Source organism: Protopterus annectens, chromosome 14.part0, assembly GCF_019279795.1.
Source record: "Protopterus annectens isolate FY-2018-M chromosome 14.part0, PAN1.0, whole genome shotgun sequence".
NCBI lineage: Eukaryota > Metazoa > Chordata > Ceratodontiformes > Protopteridae > Protopterus > Protopterus annectens.
This window is the reverse complement of record NC_056748.1, coordinates 612682903-612702841: the sequence shown is the minus strand read 5'-3', so window position 1 is coordinate 612702841 and position 19939 is coordinate 612682903. Positions and strand designations below refer to the sequence as shown.

The 19939-nt window shown below is 43.3% G+C and overlaps 1 protein-coding gene across 2 annotated transcripts in view; it reads right to left on the bottom strand.

Moving 5' to 3' along the window:
* Positions 1 to 19939, bottom strand: part of MARCHF8 (membrane associated ring-CH-type finger 8) — a 1077645-nt gene that overhangs the window by 498960 nt on the left and 558746 nt on the right. For both annotated transcript variants that reach the window (XM_044056360.1, XM_044056361.1), the window contains one exon: positions 18423 to 18502. In XM_044056360.1, coding sequence (XP_043912295.1) covers positions 18423 to 18502 — 80 coding nt within the window. The remainder of the gene's footprint in view (positions 1 to 18422; positions 18503 to 19939) is intronic.

Sequence of the window (19939 nt, the reverse complement as noted above, 5' to 3'; positions counted from 1 at the left end):
CCAAAGGAGCTGCCAGGCGAGAATCTACTGGCAGCTGAAAAGGCAGGTCATTGGGTCTGTTTACGAAAGGACTGTCCCCTGCCCTCACCAGAAGTCTGAGCAGGTGAACTCCCTGTTCTAGGCCTAAAAGAACCTTGAGCTCTGCCCCTACCACGTCTAGACCTACCCCTAGACTGGGAATCATAAGCAGGATATGTCCATCCCTTAGTAGGCCAACTTCTACTAAACTTCGGTGGCTGCACCTGCAAAAAATCTTTAACAGTTTGCATAGACTTAGCTTTGTCCTCCATTTTCTTTAAAACTGCTTCCACAGGCGAACCAAACAACACATCAGACTGTAAAGGAGCATCCAAAATCCTTGTCTTAACATGCTCAGCTAAATTCTGATCCCTCAACCAGGCATGCCTGCGAAGAACAGAACTAGTGGCAGCCACCCTCGAGGAGGCCTGTACAGCATCAAAACCACATTGCAAAGAATGCTTACCCACTTGTTCAGACACATGAACTAAATCCAGCAACTCTTTACACTCAATACCTTCCGCCAAAGCATCCACCTTAGATTTCAGTTGTGAAAGGAGATAATTTTGATATTTTAGCATGTGAAACTGACAATTCAACGCCCTCATGGCTGAAGTGGAAGAAGTATACACTTTCTTTCCCCATCTATCCAAAGCCCTTGCCTCTTTATCAGTGGGAACAGGGTTTTAACCACAGAGGCCTTAACACCTTTAGGTCCCTGAGAAACAGTTTCAGGATCTGCCGTAGAGCTCGTAAACAGATACTTATGAGCTTCAGGCACCCTATAGTACCTATCAGGTTTAACAGGAGCAGGAGGCAAAGAATCAGGGTTCAGGGAAGCCTCTGCAAAAACATCTTCCACCACATTCAACACAGGAGGTATAGCTAAGGGCCTATGCTGGGGTAAAACAAGAATTCCCTAAGCCTTTTCCTGGAATCAGAGTAATCCTGGCCTTCCCATTTAAAGTGCTCCCTCATGGAATGCAGAGTCTCTGAAAATGAGAAATCCTCAGGAGGAGAAGCTGTAGGAGTGGAATCATCCACATCAGAATCAGAATAAGGAGGATACTCCTGCAAATCTTCCAGAAGACTCAGAAGCCTCTGAACACTGTTCAAAACTATCAAACTCAGGTTCCACCCTAGACCTCTTATCAGGAGGGGGCATAGAACCTCTAATCATAGTAATCAAATCTTCTGCCATTTTAAGCATATGTTTCTTAGGCACAGAACCTGAAGTGCTAGGAGAAGCCCCCACTGAAGCTAAACTTGGCCTACCTCTCAAAGAAGTTTTGGAAACAGAAGGAGAGGCTCTAACTACCTTGGGAAGAGAGGGAAGAACAGATACCTGAGAAGCCCCCTCAGCCTGGCCTACCTCCTGAGAAGGCACATCCTGTAACAGTAAAGTCTCTGCCTGAGACTCCAAAGAAACTCCTGGCAAAACCTCTGGCTCCACTGAGCCTTCTAAAGAACTGACGTCCGGGACTGCCGGTTCATCAACTCTAGGCTTCGCTGTTTTGTCCTTGCGCTTCTTGGGCCAGGCGGCCGGAGCATCCGGCGGCATTTTGTAATTGCAACGCTTCCCAAACACTAACCTGGCACAGTCTAACCTTCTCTTAATAGTGCGTTTGTTAAACCTAGCACAAGAGCGGCATCCAACAACGTCGTGCTCAGGCCCTAAACAAGGTATACACAAGGTATGGTAATCCCTATGAGGTATTTGTTTCCCACAAGAAATACAGTTATTCACTTTTTCTGACATCCGGTTAAATACTGAGGCAAGAAAACCAAAATGTTCCCCAACGGGGTACTTAGCCAACTCTGATTCGGTCTGAAACTCCGACTTCGGAAATATTTCAGAACGCCAACCTGCACTCGCAAAACTGCTTCTGCATCGGACCATGCGGCAAAAAAGACTGAGGATATGACGTCGGTCATGCGCATTAGTACCCTGACGTACTGACGTCAGTCTAATGCGCCCTGACCGACGTCAGCCATATACTCTGGTATTCGGGCCGACTGGACAGCGGACTACCCAATAGTAAGGACTGCAGCAATGTGGAACGAAGAACATCATCAAACCCACACTGCAAATTATGTTTACCAATTTGTTCAGCAGAATGCATTAAATCTTGCAATTCTATGTTCAGCACGGTCAGGAATCAACATAATTTTCTGTTTAAGTAGTTCATAATATGCTGCTGATACTTTAACATATGAAAAGTACAGTTTTGTACCTACCATAAATGTAGATGTTAGAGTGCTAATACAGCTGCAGTCACAACAGATGGGTTATCCTGCCGTCAGGAGGGTCCTCGGTCGGCCGAAATCCAAAGTCTAGGTCTGGTGTCGGATGTCGTCGCCTCTTCCCTGACGTCAGTGTGGCAGGGGTATAAAAGAACAAGCAGACGCCATTTTCTTCAGTTTTTCTTGCCCCAGATGTCAGGTGGCCCCAGAAGGAAGGCAAAACATAAATTTATGTAATAATGCAATGCAAAATAATCAAAAAACAGTAGTTGCAAGCAAATACACCATAAAAGAATACCCCAATCAGGTTGTATTAGAAGATGTTAGCCATTAGGCCTGTCCCAAGAGTGGAAGGAGGGAGGGAAACCTGGACTGCAGCTGTATTAGCACTCGAACATCTACATTTATGGTAGGTACAAAACTGTACTATGTTCATCGTGCATACAGCTGCAGTCATAACAGATGGGTAGAATCCCAAAGCTAAAAAAGGGGTGGTAGGCACTAAGTGGAACTAGGAGGAGCAAGGATTCCCTGCAAGACTGCAGTGGCAAAGCTCGCTCTAGATTTGGAGTATAATGGTAGGTGATCGTGCTTGGAGAAAGTATGTACAGAACTCCAAGTGGCTGCTTCCAAAATATCTTTGGTAGGAACCCCCATGAGGAAAGCTGCAGAGGTAGCTGTGGCCCTTGTGGAGTGAGATCTGATGCCTGTAGGTACAATTTTACCATGAAAAGAATAACAAAAGCGTATGCAGTGGGCTATCCATTTTGAGATTGTCTGTTTGGAAATAGCCTTCCCTTGAGCACCTGTAGCATAGGACACAGAGTTGCTCTGATTTTCTGAATGGCTTTGTTCTGTCCAAATAACGAAGCTGTCTGTGAATGTCCAAGGAATGTAGTAGTCTCTCCCCTTTGTTTTGTGGATTAATGTAAAAGGTAAGTAAGTGGATAGCCTGATTCAAGGCTACCCTGGATACTATCTTTGGCATAAAGGAAGGGTTGGTTCATAAGGAAACTCTGTCCTGATCGAAAATGATGAAAGGCTGCACAGCCATGAGGGCTTGTAGTTCCGAAACCCTGCGTGCTGAGGTGATAGCCAGAAGGAAGGCTGTTTTCCATGACAAATATTGCAGTTCTGTTGAAGCAGCTGGCTCAAATGGAGGCAGGGTCAGTTTTTCTAGAATGAAATTGAGGTCCCAATCAGGTACTGCTTGCTTCCTTGGGGGTTTTATATTCTTAGCCCCTCTGAGGAACTGTCTTAAGAGAGGATGAGAGAATAAAGGAGGATCAGTGTTGTATTGAGCAGAAATGGCTGAGGCATGGATTTTGATGGAGGAGAATGAAAGCCCACTGCTTAGCATCTTAGCTAGGTACTGTAATATTTGAGGTAAATTCAGTATTCCAGGATTCTGACCCTTTTTCTGATTCCAGGCACAAAACAGTTTCCATTTTGCGGAGTAGGCTTTTCTAGTAGAAGGCCTTCTGGCCTCCAAAATGACATCCTGCACCTCCTTGGAGAGTAGGGTCTGTTGTGAATTTAAGGAATCCTCCATGCGGCTAGATTGAGTGTTTTCAGCTGACTGTCAAGAGTTCTGAAGTTGTGCTGAGTCAACAGAAGAGGCATTAGAGGCAGGATCCATGGTGGGGAATGCGTCAGGCTCCTCAGGAGTGGGTACCAGTGTTGTCCTGGCCAGTCTGGAGCAATGAGAATCATCTTTGGTCTGTCTGCTCCGGCTTTTAATAGAACTTTGGGCAGCAGAGGAAGAGGTGGAAAGGCATAAACGGTCATTGTTGTCCAACTGAAAGAGAGTGCGTCCACTTTCCAGGCCTGTGGATGATAGGTCCTTGAGCAGAATTTTGTCAATTGGTAATTTCTGTGGGTAGCAAAGAGATCTATGTCTGGCCTTCCCCATGCTTGAATTATCTTTGTAAAAACTTGAGGATGCAACTTCCATTCGTGTGGATCTGTCATATTTCTGCTTAGGTTGTCTGCCAGCGTGTTTTCCTTGCCTGGCAGGAATTGTGCTTGAAGTTGGATTTGTAATTCCAGAGCCATGCTACAAAGAGACATGGCTAGCCTGCACAGGGGATATGAATGGGTTCCTCCCTGTTTGTTTATGTACCACATCACTGTGGTGTTGTCTGTCCTTATCAATAGCTGGCCTGGATGCAGTAGGTCTTTGAAAGCCATAATAGCATTTTTTACTGCTAGCATTTCCTTTTGACTGATGTGTAGGTGCTTTTCTTTTTGGGACCATTTGCCCTGAATGCACTGATCTGTCATGTGCGCCCCCCAGGCGTAGTCAGAGGCGTCTGTTGTGATGATTTGATTTGCTTGAGGCAAGCAGAATGGGAGACCTATGTTTCTTTGGCATGCTTGAGCCCACCACAGAAATTCCTTTTGGAGGCATGGAATCAGTGGTATAATTGTTTCCAAACTGTGGCTGTGTTGAGACCATAAGTTTTTTAGGTACCACTGAAGTTTCCTCATATGCATCTTTGCACATGGGATTAGCAGGATGCAAGATGCCATGAATCCCAGAGCCTGCAGGATTTTCCTTGCAGTCAGCCTGGTGAAGGTTGCCAGTTTTCTGAAGTACTGAGTTAGTTGCCCTTGTTTCTCTGGCATGAGGTAGGCCATCTGGGTGTTTGTATTCAAGCTGGCACCCAGGAAAATTATTGTTTGAGAGGGTAGTAGTCTTGATTTCTTTTTGTTGACTGTGAATCCCAGAGAGTTCAACAACTTTATTACAAACGCCAGGTGTTTCAGAAGTATGTGTTTGCTGTCTGCTTGGATCAGGCAGTCGTCCAAATATGGGTATATTTGTATCCCTTGAAGTCTGCAGAAGGCAATTACTGATGCCAGGCATTTCGTGAACACTCTGGGAGCAGTAGATAAGCCAAAGGGCAATGCAGAGAATTGATAATGGGTTGAACCTGCAAGTAATCTGAGGTATCTTCTGCAATCTTGTCTGATAGGGACATGCAGGTATGCCTCCTTGAGGTCCAATGTTACCAGCCAAGACTCCTTGCCCAGCATGGGAAGAAGCTGCTGTAATTTGAGCATCTTGAATTTTGTTACGAGTAAATATATGTTTAGGATGGATAGGTCCAAAATAGGTCTCCAATCTTTGTCCTTCCTTGGTACCAGGAATAGTCTGGAATAAAAACCTTGACCCTGTTCTTGTGCAGGTACCTCTTGAATAGCTTTCATGCCCATGAGAGCTGAAATTTGTTTTTGTGCCTCTGCCCTTTGATTTTGTGGCAGGTTTGGCATGCCTCTCATTTTTGGAAGGGTGTGAAAGTGGAATCTGTAGCCTCTGTCTATAATGTCCAGGATCCATTTGTCTTTTGTGACAATATGCCAATTTTTCGAAAATGCCAGTTTTCCGCCTAAAGGTGCTGCCATTAGAGCTTTGCTTGGCATGCAAAGGGGAAAGTCATTGGTTCTGCTTTCTGAATGGCTGTGATCTATCCTCTCCACCACTTGGTGTAGGTGCTTGCCATTGTCTACCTCTAAATGATCCTTGAGATTGCCCTCTACCCCTCGGGCGCCTGTATCTACCTCTTTGAGGTCTGTCCGTGGCTGGAAAGGACAAATTTTTTGAAGGCCAATTTCTACTGAAACGTGGAGGTTGTACCTGTAGGAAATCTTTCACTGTTTGCATTGATTTGGACTTTTCCTCCATTTTCTTTAATACCTCCTCAGCTTTAACACCAAACAATAAATCTTTTTGAAGAGGTGCATCTAGTAATTTAGCTTTGACATGGTCTGGTAAGGTTTGCTCTTTGAGCCAAGCATGTCTATGTATGACTGATCCTGTAACAGCAGCTCTACATGAGGCCTCTAAAGCATCAAAGCCACATTGCAAGGTATGTTTACCCACTTGTTCTGCACTATGCAACAAATCCTGCAACTCCTTCAAGTCTGGTTGTTCAGGTTGTGACATTTTGCTTTTCAACTGAGATAACAAAAACTGTTGATACTTTAACATATGGAACTGACAGTTTAATCTCCTCATGGTTAAAGTGGCCGAGGTGTATACCTTTTTCCCCCACCTTTCTAAAGCTCTGGAATCTCTCTCTGAAGGTAATGGATTTTTGGCAGTGGAGGCCTTAATTCCCTTGGGACCCTGTGAAATAGTTTCTGGGTCAGCCGCATGGCTTTTGTATAGGAATTGCTGTGAATCAGGAACCCGGTAATACCGGTCAGGCTTGACTAGAGCTGGAGGTAAAGAATCTGGGTTTAAGGCTGGCCTCTGAATACACATCTTCTAGTATGTCTAAGACAGGAGGGATAGCCAGAGGCCTGTGCTGAGGGAGCAAGAGGAAATCCCTGAGCCTTTTCTTGGAGTCTGAGTAATCTTGGCTTTCCCAGTGGAAGTGTTCCCTCAAGGTATGCAAGGTTTCCCCGAAAGAACAGTCCTCGGGGGGGGGGGGGGACAGAGGGAATGGACTCCTCTGCATCAGAATCTTCAAAAGGGGAGTATGAATGTTCCTGGTCTTCAGAATTTTCTTAAGTAATGGAGGCCTGGTCCGAGGAAGGGTATTCTTCCTCCACTCTGGGCCTTTTGCCCGAGGGGGGGTTGAGAACCCCTGATGAGAGTAAGCAAATCCTCAACCATTTTGAGCATCTGTTTTTTAGGCATGGGGCCTCGAGAGGGGCCCTGTGGAGCTTGTCTTTTAGTATGCATGGCTGCTTTAGATTTAGTGAAAGCCTTAATGGAAAAAGAAGAAGGCGGCCTGAAGACACCTTGAGAGGTGGCAGGCCTGTCTAAACTCTGAGTTTCCCTGCCAAGAGTGGCGTCGGTATCTGTAATCGGGGTGTGGGCCGAGGAGCCTGCAACCTCGGACACAGAAGACACCGCTAAGGAAGTGTCATCGGTAGTCAGGGGCTGCGTAGGTGCCTCGCTGAGAACCGGAGCACCTGTAGTCTGCTTTAGCGTGGTGTCGGTAGAAGTCGCGGACCTCGTATGTCGGTCCTTATCTTTGCGTCTTTTACTCAAAACTGGAGTCGGAGTATCCGACAACATAATGTAATTAAACTTTTTGCCAAAATAGTGTTGGGCGAACTCCGCCCGACGCTTAATAGTGCGTTTGTTGAATGTAGCACAAAAACGACAGACCGAGACGTCGTGGTCTGGACCTAAGCAAGGAATGCAGAGGGAATGGAAATCCTTATGCGGTATTTGCTTCCCACATGAAATGCAATTATTAACTTTGTCTGACATCGGTCTGAGGCAAGAAAAGTTTCCCCAATGGGGTACTTGGCTTTCAAGAAGACTTCGGTTGAAAAATATTCGTAATCTCAGGAGCTGGCCGACCGGCACTTGCGAACTGCTTCTGCTTCGGGCACCGCGCGGCAAGAAAGACTGAAGAAAATGTTGTCGGCTGGTTCTTTTATACCCCTGCCGCACTGACGTCAGGGAAGAAGCGACGACATCCAACGCCGGACCTAGACTTTGGAATTCGGTCGACCGAGGACCCGCCTGACGGCAGGATAACCCATACGTTATGACTGCAGCTGTATGCACGATGAACTTGTGAGAGTCGAGTACTCTGTAGTACCCGTCAGGTTTTCTGGGAGCTGGAGGTAGAGTGTCTGCGGTAAGGCTAGATTCCAAGAAAGCATCATCTACAATGTCCATAACAGGAGGGATAGCTAAAGGCCTGTGTTGAGGCAGGAGTAAGAATCCCCTAAGTCTCTGTTTGGACTCAGAGTAATCCTGGCTTTCCCAGCAGAAATGCTCCCCAAGAGTATGTAAGGTTTCACCAAAAGAAAAATCTTCTGGAGGGGAAGCGGAGGGAATGGAATCTTCCTGCATCACAATCCTCATAAGTAGATGAGGGTAAATCCTGGTAATCAGAAGGAGCAGAAACTGATCAGAAGAATCAGAAAGGAAATAAGTTTCAGCCATTCTAAGCATTTGTTTCTGAGGCATATGGGCCTGAGTCCGCGGTTTGGTAGTCTGTTTTCTAGGCGTAGTGCAAGTTTTTGGCCTGAGGGATTCGAAACGTCTGGATGGAAATGATGGCGTCTGTTTAAAATGAATGTCTGTAGGCCTGAATACACCCTCAGAAGCCTGTGCCTGCACAGCGGCTCCAGACCCATCCAAAGTAGAGACATCTGCAGGTTCCACAGTTGAAGAAGCATCTCGCGGCATACCGGACTCCAAAAGGGTCTCACAGTAGATGCCTGCGAATCTGAAGTAGTGGGTATCAGGTGCTGCGAAAGCGTTTGAGTACCTGCGGACTGGCGACTAGCTTAACGGAAGCGTCGTCAGCAGTTTCTGACCTATGCAGTCTGTCTCTGTCTTTATCCTTATGTTTTTTCAGAAGATCGGTAGTCGGATGGCTTAACAATGCCATTTCAGGTACTGAGATAGAGTACGAAAGTAATTGGCTGCAAAAATAGCCGACTAATAGTTCGGGGGTTGAACAAGGCACAAAACTGACAGCGAGGGACGTCGTGGTCTGGGCCTAAACAGAGGATGCAGTAAGAATGAAAATCTCTATGAGGTATTTGCTTTCCACAGGCAAGACAATTGTTAACTTTTACTGACATCGGCTGGATCAAGAAAAAGGATCCCCAACGGGGTAATTATCTTTTTTGAAGACTTCGGGTCTGAAACTCGAAAACGAAAATTTCAGGAGATGGCCGACCGGCACTTGCGAACTGCTTCCACTTCGGGCACCGCACGGCAAGAAAGACTGGTGTAATGGCGTCGGCTGCATGTTTTATACCCCTGATGACCTGACATTATGGAAGAAGAGACAGCATCCGACGCAGAAATCCGAAGACTCTGGTGTTCAGGCCGGCTGAGGGCTACCTGCAGGCAGATAACCCAAATGTGATGACTGCAACAGTGAAACACGAAGAACATCTGTAAGTACAAGTTTGTCGCACCTGTTAGCTAATGCTCTGGGATTAAAAGTAAAGCATACCAAACAGGTAGTACTGAGGTGATCAGGTCCTTAGCAATAAACGCACTTCTTGTGGGCATCCGAATTGGGAATCTTATGCCCACAAGAAGTGCAATTCTTGAACCCTATCAGCTTCTCTGACATAGTGGAGAAAGGGCAACGACAGTAAGCCACGTAAGAAACCAATCAACCAGGAAGAAACAGGAATAGAAATGACTCCTATGGTATTGTTACAAATACATAACTAGGTAAAGAAAATATAACAATAGTACTTGACAAAACTACCAAAGTAGAAGCATACACTACAAGAAAAACATTAACTAACGCCAGAGAATGCTCAGAGAGAGGAAAAGGAAGTAAAAGGGTAAAGCAGGAAGATAAGAAACTGGAATAGGACTAGCCAAAAAATTTACCCAAAAAAAGAATCACTTGCAGCTTGAGGGCAGAGCCAACGTCTAATCATGATGGCAGCAAATGAGACCTGGGGTGCTGGGGATGAAAAAGCATTATGGGTAGAGGGAAGAGCTCAAGATATGGGCCTGAAATCTAATGTATGCAGCCAAGTCAGATCAGAGGTTCAGATCTGAACCCATTGGTGAGGAAGAATTACATCATCAGATGGGAACATTTTCTTAGAGAGGTAGGTATCTGAATAAGACCCTGTAGGTTCTTGTCCTGCAAGATGCAACCACAGTATCACACCACATTTCTTGGAGTACTTGGCAACCTGCTTGGATATTTCAGAGTTAAAGCATCTCCTGCTTCAATTCCTTGACTTGTAATCACTCTGCCTCAGCCATCACCTTTTTCAGGTTAACTTGCTAAAAGGTAAACATGAGGGCCTTGACGTTTAAAGCTCTGAAGCAGAAGTGTAGACCCTTTTTCCCCCAAGCCTTCTGTGTACCCTAAACTTAATGTCATTGGGAACAGGGTTCCTGGATGGAGCCAGAGAAGATTCCTTGCTGGAATCCAGGGATACTACAGTTGGATCAGCCACAAGATTCTTAGGAATTTGATGGAAGTTTTGACTTTACAGAAGTGGTCAAATTTTCTAAAAACAGGGGGAAGGAGTCTGGCTCAATAAGTGCACTGGTGAGTATCTCCTCCAGAACATCCACAACTGGATGAAAAGCAAAAGCTCTAGGCTGAGGCAGGCACATGAAAGTCTTATAGCGGAGCCTGGTCTCTGAATATTCTTAAGTCTCCCATTGGAACTCTTCCTTCATTTTATGAAGTGTGTTCTCCAAAGGAGAAATTCAATGGTGGAGAAGTACAGAGAAGTGCCCTCCATGCCTGACTCATTCAGCAGAAGAGAGTATTAGGCCAGCATACGCCACTTCGTCTGCTTCATAGTCATATACATCAGAATCCTCAACTGGAGTTTCCATCACTCTCCAAAAGGGGGTCCAGTCACCTTTGGTAACTCCATTATTGGCTGCTGGAATTTCAAGAAATACATGAAAACCTGAGCCACTTGGATAAGTCTGTTGGTAGAAGCTTAGGAAGAGAGGGCTGAGGCATTGCCATATCAAGACCAAGGCAAGCTGGCTGGCAGTGCTTTTGTCTTTGGTTTCTTTTGTCTCGTGGTTTCAGATGTAATTGCTGCAGAAGCCCTTTTACGGACAAATACATTGGTGATACCACCCTCAGCTTCAGTAACAAGAATTCAGGCAGACACTGATGGGTCCAGAGTAACGTGCGGTGCACCAGCGTTGTCAGTCCAGCAGAACATGAGAAATGCTGAAGGCATGGTAGCTTGAGAAGCAGCCACTACAGAGGCCTCAGATGAAACCAACTTACGAAGGCAAGAACTGTGAAAGCACCTATATCTCTTGTTAGGATGTTTCTTTTTCAGTGGAAGGTTGCCAGAGGCCTTGGGCAACACCATGGTAGCCTGGAATCATGCATGCACCCCCTTTTTGGATGGGGAATCCTGAAGGAGAAGTTTTACTTTCTAGATTGCCCTTGGGATGAAACTGGCACAATGCAGGACAGGAGCCCATGTTGTGCGATGGGCCGATGTAAAACAAGCAGATTATGAAAGTCCTTGTGAGGAATCTGTTTCCACTCGAGCTATAAAGTTATATTTATAAACAATGGCAGTGTCAGATTAAGAACCAGAATCGCACATTAGTTAACAGCAAGTACTACTAAGAAAAGTCTCCTATGGGGTAATTTACCAGGCTTATGACAGTAGGAAAACAAAAGGCTGCCACCAGCAACAAAAGCATACATTTCATGATACTGCACTGCAAGAAAATCTGAAAGTGATGTCAGTTGGCATTTTTCTTATACAATAACATCCTTGGGAAGTGGTAAGATGGTGAGGGCCAAGGTCCTGAGGGGTGATGGTGGAGCTCTGGAAGTTGGGTCAGCCAGTGAAGGCTACCCACAGGCAGGAATCTCAAAAATAAGGACTGCAAAAGTGAATAGTACAGTAAGCATCCAGGTTTACCTGATCTTTTGGAGGGGAGTGCACCCCAACCTTTTCCAAATATTGGTTGGTTTTGAAACTGTAGTATATGTCTTACACTGTTCAGGACCCACTGGTCCTGAGTGATAGTTTCCCACTGTCTTACCAGCAATTCTCAATGCCCTCATATCCATCGTGAAACAGGTGTACACCAGAATGGACTCTGGGAAGGGTTGGTGTAAAAATTTGGAGATCAAGGAAAAAGTTAGCCTGACTAAGTTACGGCCCTGGAAGCCCCAGACTTACGTCTTGCTTGCCATTACTAGCTGTACCTTTACCCTTTTCTTTTGCTGGACATACTTTTATATTGCCCAAGTAAAGAAGACAGGACTTGGAGGTATAATTCCTGTTATACTTGGGTGCCTGCCTGTAAAAGAAAAAGTTGCTTGACCAAATGCACAGTCTTACCTTTAATCCTCAAGATCTCTTCTACAGGGGTCTCTAAGAGGAGTTTCTCAACCAAGGGTATATTTAGGAAACTATCCTTCACATGATGTGGCAGAGGTTGTGTCCTCAGGTAAGCATGCTCCTAAAATAACTGACCTATTGCCCTGTGTGATGTATCCCCTGGAACACATCCACAGTTTTGGAGTGCCTTGCAATCTGAATGTTAGGTCACACAACTATAACATATAACATGTCTGAGTAGCAGTGTAGAGACAGATACCTGAATGAGGGGTTCATGAACATTTGTCAGTTAGAGGGTACGTGGATAGCACTTTATTAAGGGCAAGACAGTGGGCACAGGATGGAGGTCATTGTAGGACCAGTCAAATGGTAAACAAGGCACAGTCTGAATGCCCTAAGTTGTTCTTTGTGACAAAATACTCCAAATTCTCCCCATTTTGGAGAAAAATTGTAAGAAAGATGTGGAGTACTGTTTGCGAAGATGGCTCTGTTGGGTTTCTGTTCCCTAAATACATCATGTTCTCATAATGGAGGTAATAATCTGAAGGAATTATTGAACAAAAACACTTTTAAGGTGACAGTGGGGGGTACGGTGTGCACCTGATGCGGGAATTGTTCTCTGTGCAATTGAGTTAAGGATTTGAACTGATGTAAAATAAATGGGAAATTATATGTGGCTAAGGAATTTTATAATTGCAACTCTTGTGGTGTTATTTACATCACTGGGTGTGGCTGTAGTTGCACATGCTGGTATATAGGTCAGACCACAAGGAGGGTGAAAGTGTGAATTTTGGAGCACTTGGGCAACATAAGAAGACAGAGGTTAGAAAGTTCAGTAGCCGCCCATTTCATAGCTAAACATCAAGGGTCATCCGGTAGTCTACTTTTTTGTATTTTAGCACGTCCATCAGCAAATGTAAATAATTTTAAATGGGATTTCAACAAACCTGAATGTAGAATGATAATTTTCATACATTTCTGAATGGTATGAACCTGGATAGTAATGTTACACTGTAAAATAGATATTTATAATTTTTGTATGAATATATAATTTACACACTTGATTTTGGGCAGTATGCTGGGAGCTCTTCATTAATCATTTAATTTATTAAATTAATTATTCAATTTAACTATTTAATGATTTAACTAGTGAAGTGCTGAATGTTCAATTGGGGTTACCTGGAATATAAAAGGAAGTTTTGACATCAATATTCCTTTAAGGCAAAAGGTATCAGAAGCTGTTGAAGAATAAATCATTCATCACTTACTTTGTTTCTGTTTGTTCCTTTCGTGTTACACAGTGTTTTTTGTGCGTGTTCCATAAGTGATCCACTCTACTTCAGACCTCATTTTCTGCAGCACGGATTGATGGTTACTGGTCATATCATTTTGGCAGTTTAAACCTGTGAATGCCAGAGAAGCAGAAGTACAGGCCTTTTTTTTTTTTTTTTGGTTTTACAAAGCATTTAAGAATCTTGCTCTCAATGGGAATGGGATTCCCAGACAAAGCTGATGAGGATCCCTTGCTGGGACTGAGGCAACACATGAGCTAGACCAACCAAATAGCTCTTAAGAAGGAAGTTGTTGGAAACCTGGATTCAGTAAAACAGGTTACACTTCCTGACGGGGGGGGGGGGGGGGTTCCAGTTCCTTCACTGCATCAATAAATGCATTCTCCAGGATATCTATGGCTGGAGAAAATAAGTGCGCTCTGCTCTGGCAGGCCAATGAGTTCTGTATCTCAACTAAACTTAAGTATTTCTGGACTCACAACTGGATCTCTTCCATTTTAAGGATACCCCCACCCCAAAAAAAAAGTGTCTCTGTGAAGATGAGGCAGAAGATAGTGTCCTTCATGGCCAAGTCACATATATGAGTGAAGATAACTGGTACACACAAGTGAGCTAGCTTATCTATCTCAGATTTGGAATACCAGGAAGAGGTTTGGCCTTTGTCTTAAGTGGCACCCACAAAATGTAATGCATTTCCAGAATTGGCTGCTTGAAAAACTCAAAGCCCTGAGTCAGCTGGAATAAATCCTGGGAAGAAGACTGGGATGAGGATCTTCTAGGTATTGGCAGAAGCAAGCTAGAGAATGCTGTTTGGTCTTCTGTACTATATGCCTTACTTTCTCTGCATGATCTAACCCCCCCACCCCCGAGTCTTATTTTGCAAGTGAACAAATGAGACCTCCAGCCATTCTCTGGGAACCTCCTACAAAGTAGGACTGATAAGATACCATCCTTCTCTTCATTACTCACAAGTTGGGTGATGGCAGCAAAGGCATTTAATGAAGCCAAAAAACTGGCCAAGGTCCATCTTCAGTCCAGGGGAATGTGCCAGAAAGGAAAGGTTTGTCAGAATACATGCAAGAGGCCTTAGCAAAATCTGCATTTGAAGGTGGGGAATGTGAAAGCCTAATCAGCTTCTGGCTCACTAGATTTAGTATAACTTGGTGGCATCTCTCAGACTATCGTGGGTTTCCTATTTTGTCAGTTTTATGCATGCACTTCATAGGAATTGTCATGGAGGCCTTCGTCAATGCCATGGAGATAATGAACCAGGCACTCCACCTCTTAACAGTGGCATCATCCTGTACAGATTTGGCTCGCTCTGATTACCCCTCTGGTGAACCAGGCACAATGTAGAATGGCACTGACATTGTGCTTTGGGTCCACAAGGAAAAGACAGCAAATAAGGACACATCTATACAGTGGATCTGTTTTCTACAATCTACATAGCTGTTCTTTTTTAACAGCATCACTATCACAGTCATTATCAGACATTAAATACAATCAGAAATACTTTAAGAACAAGGAAAGATCCCCCTACGGAGCAGTTATCCTTCCTCTGGAAGCAGGTTAAATTGTCAGACAGTGCAATCGTAACACAACAGCAAGTAATATAGCACTGATGTCAGAGTTGGAAAGAGTCTACTAAACTCACAGCTGAAGGTACAGTTCTGGATGTTGGTCTGGACATTGGCAATCTGCAGTTAGACCATCCCATTGATTAGAACTGCAACAGTGAGCAGTATGATGAAAGTACACCCAAATCCAAATACAAGGCTATTTTCTTCAACATAACACTTTTAATCTACTTAAAACAGAAAATTTTTACCAAAATGACAGACAAAACACCTTGAAATGGTGAGAACTCTGCCTACACAAGGCCTGTTCTGATACAGCTTCTGAGCAACACAATAAAACTTCTGCACAGCAATGACAAGCTAGCCAAATGGCAATGATGTTACTGATTAAAAGCCACATAAACACTGCTAAAAAAGTCCTTCTCCAAACAAAATGCATTTATTACTACTACCACCACTGTTCAAAATCATCAAAATCTTCAACTTGTGTTATTACTTGCAAATGTCTACACTATGTTTACAGTACACATCATGTCCCAAGTATGGAACACATTGCACTATCACATTTTATGCACTAATCTGATGTAAACTTAAGTGTACTTTTCTCTACATATCCCCCGTTAAAGGCCTGCATCTCTAGGACAGCAGCTCAGTTGTATGCTTGCAAATATGCATATCAGAGAAAAGTAGCTGATGCAGGACAAGATGGGCAAATATGATTACATGTAAAAGAAAACATACTGATTTTTAAGACAAAACTGGTTATGACATCGGCTTTTTGCAAGAGAGGTACAATTTGAATTTGACTACCTGTTAAAATCAAGCAACTATTTTGCTGAGCGCATCTGCACAGCTGTCACTGGGAAAACTGCACACTGTACAAGTTATCTTTCTAGTTCTTTTCATCAATACATCTCAAAAGACACTGATCAGTCTGCAAATGCCTCAGAATCAAACACCACTCCATTCATTTTTTAACTGGACTCAACAAATTCCAAGCAACTGTCTCTAGAGAGGACTACAGCTACATTTGTTTGCAAGCATACCTCTAAGATAACATTTTCTGATGCTTAATGATTAAGAACACAGGCCATTAACATGGTTAAATGGCAACAACTAAATGCTAAAAATCACAAAAATACAGTCCTTGCAGTGAGTGAGTAAACACGGTAAGAAATCAGAGGTACTTCATTCTAATATCTGAATACTTTTATCAACTACTACAGGAGAGTTTTACCTCAAAGATGCCAATTTCACTTTCTTGAATTTTACAGTTTGCAGTTTAAATTCATAACCACCACCAACTTATCCCATGCTTAAAAACTGATGCATTTTTAGCTTGTGTTTACTTGCCTGTGCAACTGACGTTGCATGTTTCACATATTCAGTAGAATAAATTAGGGAGTGTAAATGGAAAGATCTTACAGCAACAGGAAAGGCCTTGTGTGTCATGAACAAAAGACGAAAGGAAAATTTTAATTTGCAAACTTTGATGGTGAAAAACAAGAAAATTGTTATGGAACTGAAGAAAGGCAGTCAGTCACTGTCCCATTCAAATGAACAGTGTTGCCCTATTGGGGCTGTGACTGATGTGGTGGAATAGATGGCCTCAAATGTCATCATTAAAGTGTATACACCAAATATGAACCTTTATAAAGGCAAGAGAAGACTCCATGCTGTGAAAAGTTGACTTGTATTGTTACCTATCTGAGAAAGTTTTCAAACACTGCTGGAACATGAACTGATCCTACCACAAAAGAAATGCCTGAAGACTCATGTATTTTAATGTCTCTCTCAATAAAATATTTCACTCTGGGAAGTGGTATGTTGACACGACATTCGCCAAAAAGTGCTAAATTAAAAGAATCAGAAGCATAGCTAGGGCAGGGGGAAAACGGGCAACTTTTAAAAGCCGATCTTGCATTTGCTGTCAAACCTGAACACTCTAGTCCCTCCGTGTTCTAAACTGTAGCAAGCAGTTGGCTACAGTTAAAAAAAAAAAAAAAAAGGTTTTAAACTAAAACCTGAGTGCTGTATATCTTTGTGTACTGTTTAAACATCACCAATTGCTTGCGACGCTTAAAAAAATAAGAAAACTTTTTTTTAAGTAAAACCTGTACGCTGTAGTGCTATGCACAGAGCATAAATTGCAGCAAGCGGTTTACTGCGATTTAAAAGAAAACTTTTTTTATATTAATAAAAACATGATGGGGGAGGGTTGGAGGCAGGGTGCAGAAATGGGACATGACTTGCTCTTGGAACAGGAGGCAGGGGGAGTGTTATCGGACCAGAACGGACTTGCTTTTAGAGCTGAGGAGGTGGGGTACAACATCATGGGACAGACACAGGGCACTTGCTGAACCAGCTACACTTCTGAAAAGAATAACAAGGAATCACAAGGTATACTAGGATGTTACAGCTTTACAAGTGTTATTAGGCTTTATTTCACTGTAATGAATATGCTTCATTTCTCAAAAAGTCATCTCTCAGTATCCACCCTTTCACTGCAGTAAAAACAGAAATATCAACAGTTTTTTTAACCAAACCACCCAGTGAATGACCATTTTTACAGCTCCATTGTTCTTTACTTGTCCAACTTAACAGTTCCATTCCTGCCCAGAAATAATTCTTTGGCATTTCAAATGCATGTTGATAGACTGCCTCAGCGACTCCTTGCAATCATCTCTTGAAATATGGACATTACATACAAACTGCTGAATGCACTTACTAATTCCCTTCAGAAGATATGGCATCAGGACTGCATGCAAAATGTACATTACAAAACAAAAGTAAAGAAATTAATGAAAAATACATGCATTAAATTCTAAGAAAAAAAATCAGTCTGAATGAATACAATAATGCACGACTGCATTGGACATTATAGCTATTATAAAGCAAATTAAACTTCTGAATATGCTGTTTCTTCAAAATAGATTAAGCACAGCTTGGCTGTCTAGTGCAAAAGGGATACATCCCTGACGGACACTTCAGGTAATCTTTGTTTGATTAGCAGTCATGGCACTGGAGGAGTCAGGCAGGGATGGATGAGTGAAGGAGTTGGGTTCATTCTCCTCTCCCTGGGGAGGAGAGAGGAGACAGTGAGGACTAGAGGACACACTGGCCAGTGTTTACTCCCGGAAGAAAACCAGAGAGCTGTGTGCCTCAAGAGGAGGCAGGGCTTCTTGGAGGAAACGCTCTTTGCAGAAGTGAAAGGACATCTGCCGTGGTCAGCTCACTGCATACACACAAACACAAACCCTTACTGGCTGCATTCAAGTAGGGAAGGGATGAAAATAAGAAAACCACCCTAACGGCTGTCTAAATGACGGGCCTCCAAGCTTAACTACATCGTGGTAATGGGGAAAAAAATGGGACAGACACAAGGGAACAGACCTACAGACAGCAGGGACAAAGACAGCAAAAAAAAAAAATTAAATAAACATACATCAAGCATGCTGCTGATAAACAGAAACAAAAAAAAATCTACCTGCAAATATCTTGATTTGAAGGTGTGACAGAGGTCCGAGAGAAACTGTGTGGAGCAGTCACTGAGGTAGGACTTCCTGCCTGTGATGAAAGAAGTTACTGTCAGTATGAGTTCCAAAAATTCATGCTAGCATAATTCTTAAACTTCATGGCCAGAACAGTATTTTGAAACATCCTGCACAATAAATACATTTTACGGTTTGTGCATTCATGGAAAATTAAATCAGCAGCCGTTGAAATTTTGTACAACTTTTATCACAGCTACAACTGTGATCTCTGACTTCAATCTGCATTTTTTCCAAAGTCTGTCAGCTTCATGTGTGCTCCCCAAACTTATTTCATGTCGCTTTTTCTTATGAACACAAAATGATTTAGATTGTGCATTATCCTTCAGTAGCAGAAGTGCCTGGGGTTTCTCAGCAATAACTGAAGTAAATCAGGACACAAGTGTTTACTAATCCTATTACAATTACACATTCAATACATATGTATTAGACATAGGTCATCCTGGAGGACTGGTAGGCAGTCAAGCAAACACTTGCAGAAAAAAAGCAGCATGCAAAAAGTACAGTTGTGTATACTTACCATAAAAGCAGATGTTACGAGTGTATTCACTGTTGCAGTCATCACATTTGGGTTATCTGCCTGCAAGTAGACCTCAGCCGGCCTGAATACCAGAGTCTTTGGATTTCTGTGTCGGATGCTGTTGTTTCTTCCAAGACGCAAGGTTGTCAGGGGTATAAAAACATGCAGCCGACGCCATTACATCAGTTTTTCTTGCCCTAGATGTCAGGTGCACCCACAATAGGAAGCAATTAAACGGTATGGAACACCCCCAGCAAAAAGCAAATACACATGATATAATATATGCCAAACAAGAAGGAAAGGCAAAAGTCAAGAGAAGTCAGGGGGCTGGAGGGAGGGTAACCAGGACTGCAACAATGAATACACTCGAAAATCTACATTTACATATGTTAAGTGTACACAACTGTACTATGTTCTTCATGTTTCACTGTTGCAGTCATTACATTTGGGTTGATTCCCAAGAAGGGTGGAGGTAGTTAAACAGCATTAGGGCTAGCAATCAGGCCCTTGCAAGACTGCTGTGGCAAATCCAGGTCTGCAAGAAAAGATAGGCAGGTAGTAATGCTTGGTGAAAGTATGTACAGAGCTTCAGGTAGCAACTTCCAGGATGTCCCTAGTAGGGACTCCTCTGAGAAATGCTGTAGAGGTAGATACAGCCCTGGCAGAATGTGATCTTATCCCCTTGTGGGGTAGGTTTTCCATGGTGCTTCTAGCAGAAATTAATGCAATGGGCTATCCACTTGGAAATTATTTGCTTTGAAATGGCCTTCCCCTCTGCCCCTGCAGCAAAGCTAACTAGCAGCTGGTCAGATTTTCTGATTTAGTCCTGTCCAAACAGAATCTAAGCTGTCTGTGCACGTCCGGATAATGCAGTATCCTTTCCCCTTTATTTTGAGGATTAGGGGAAAAAAGTAGGCAAATGAATGGACAGAT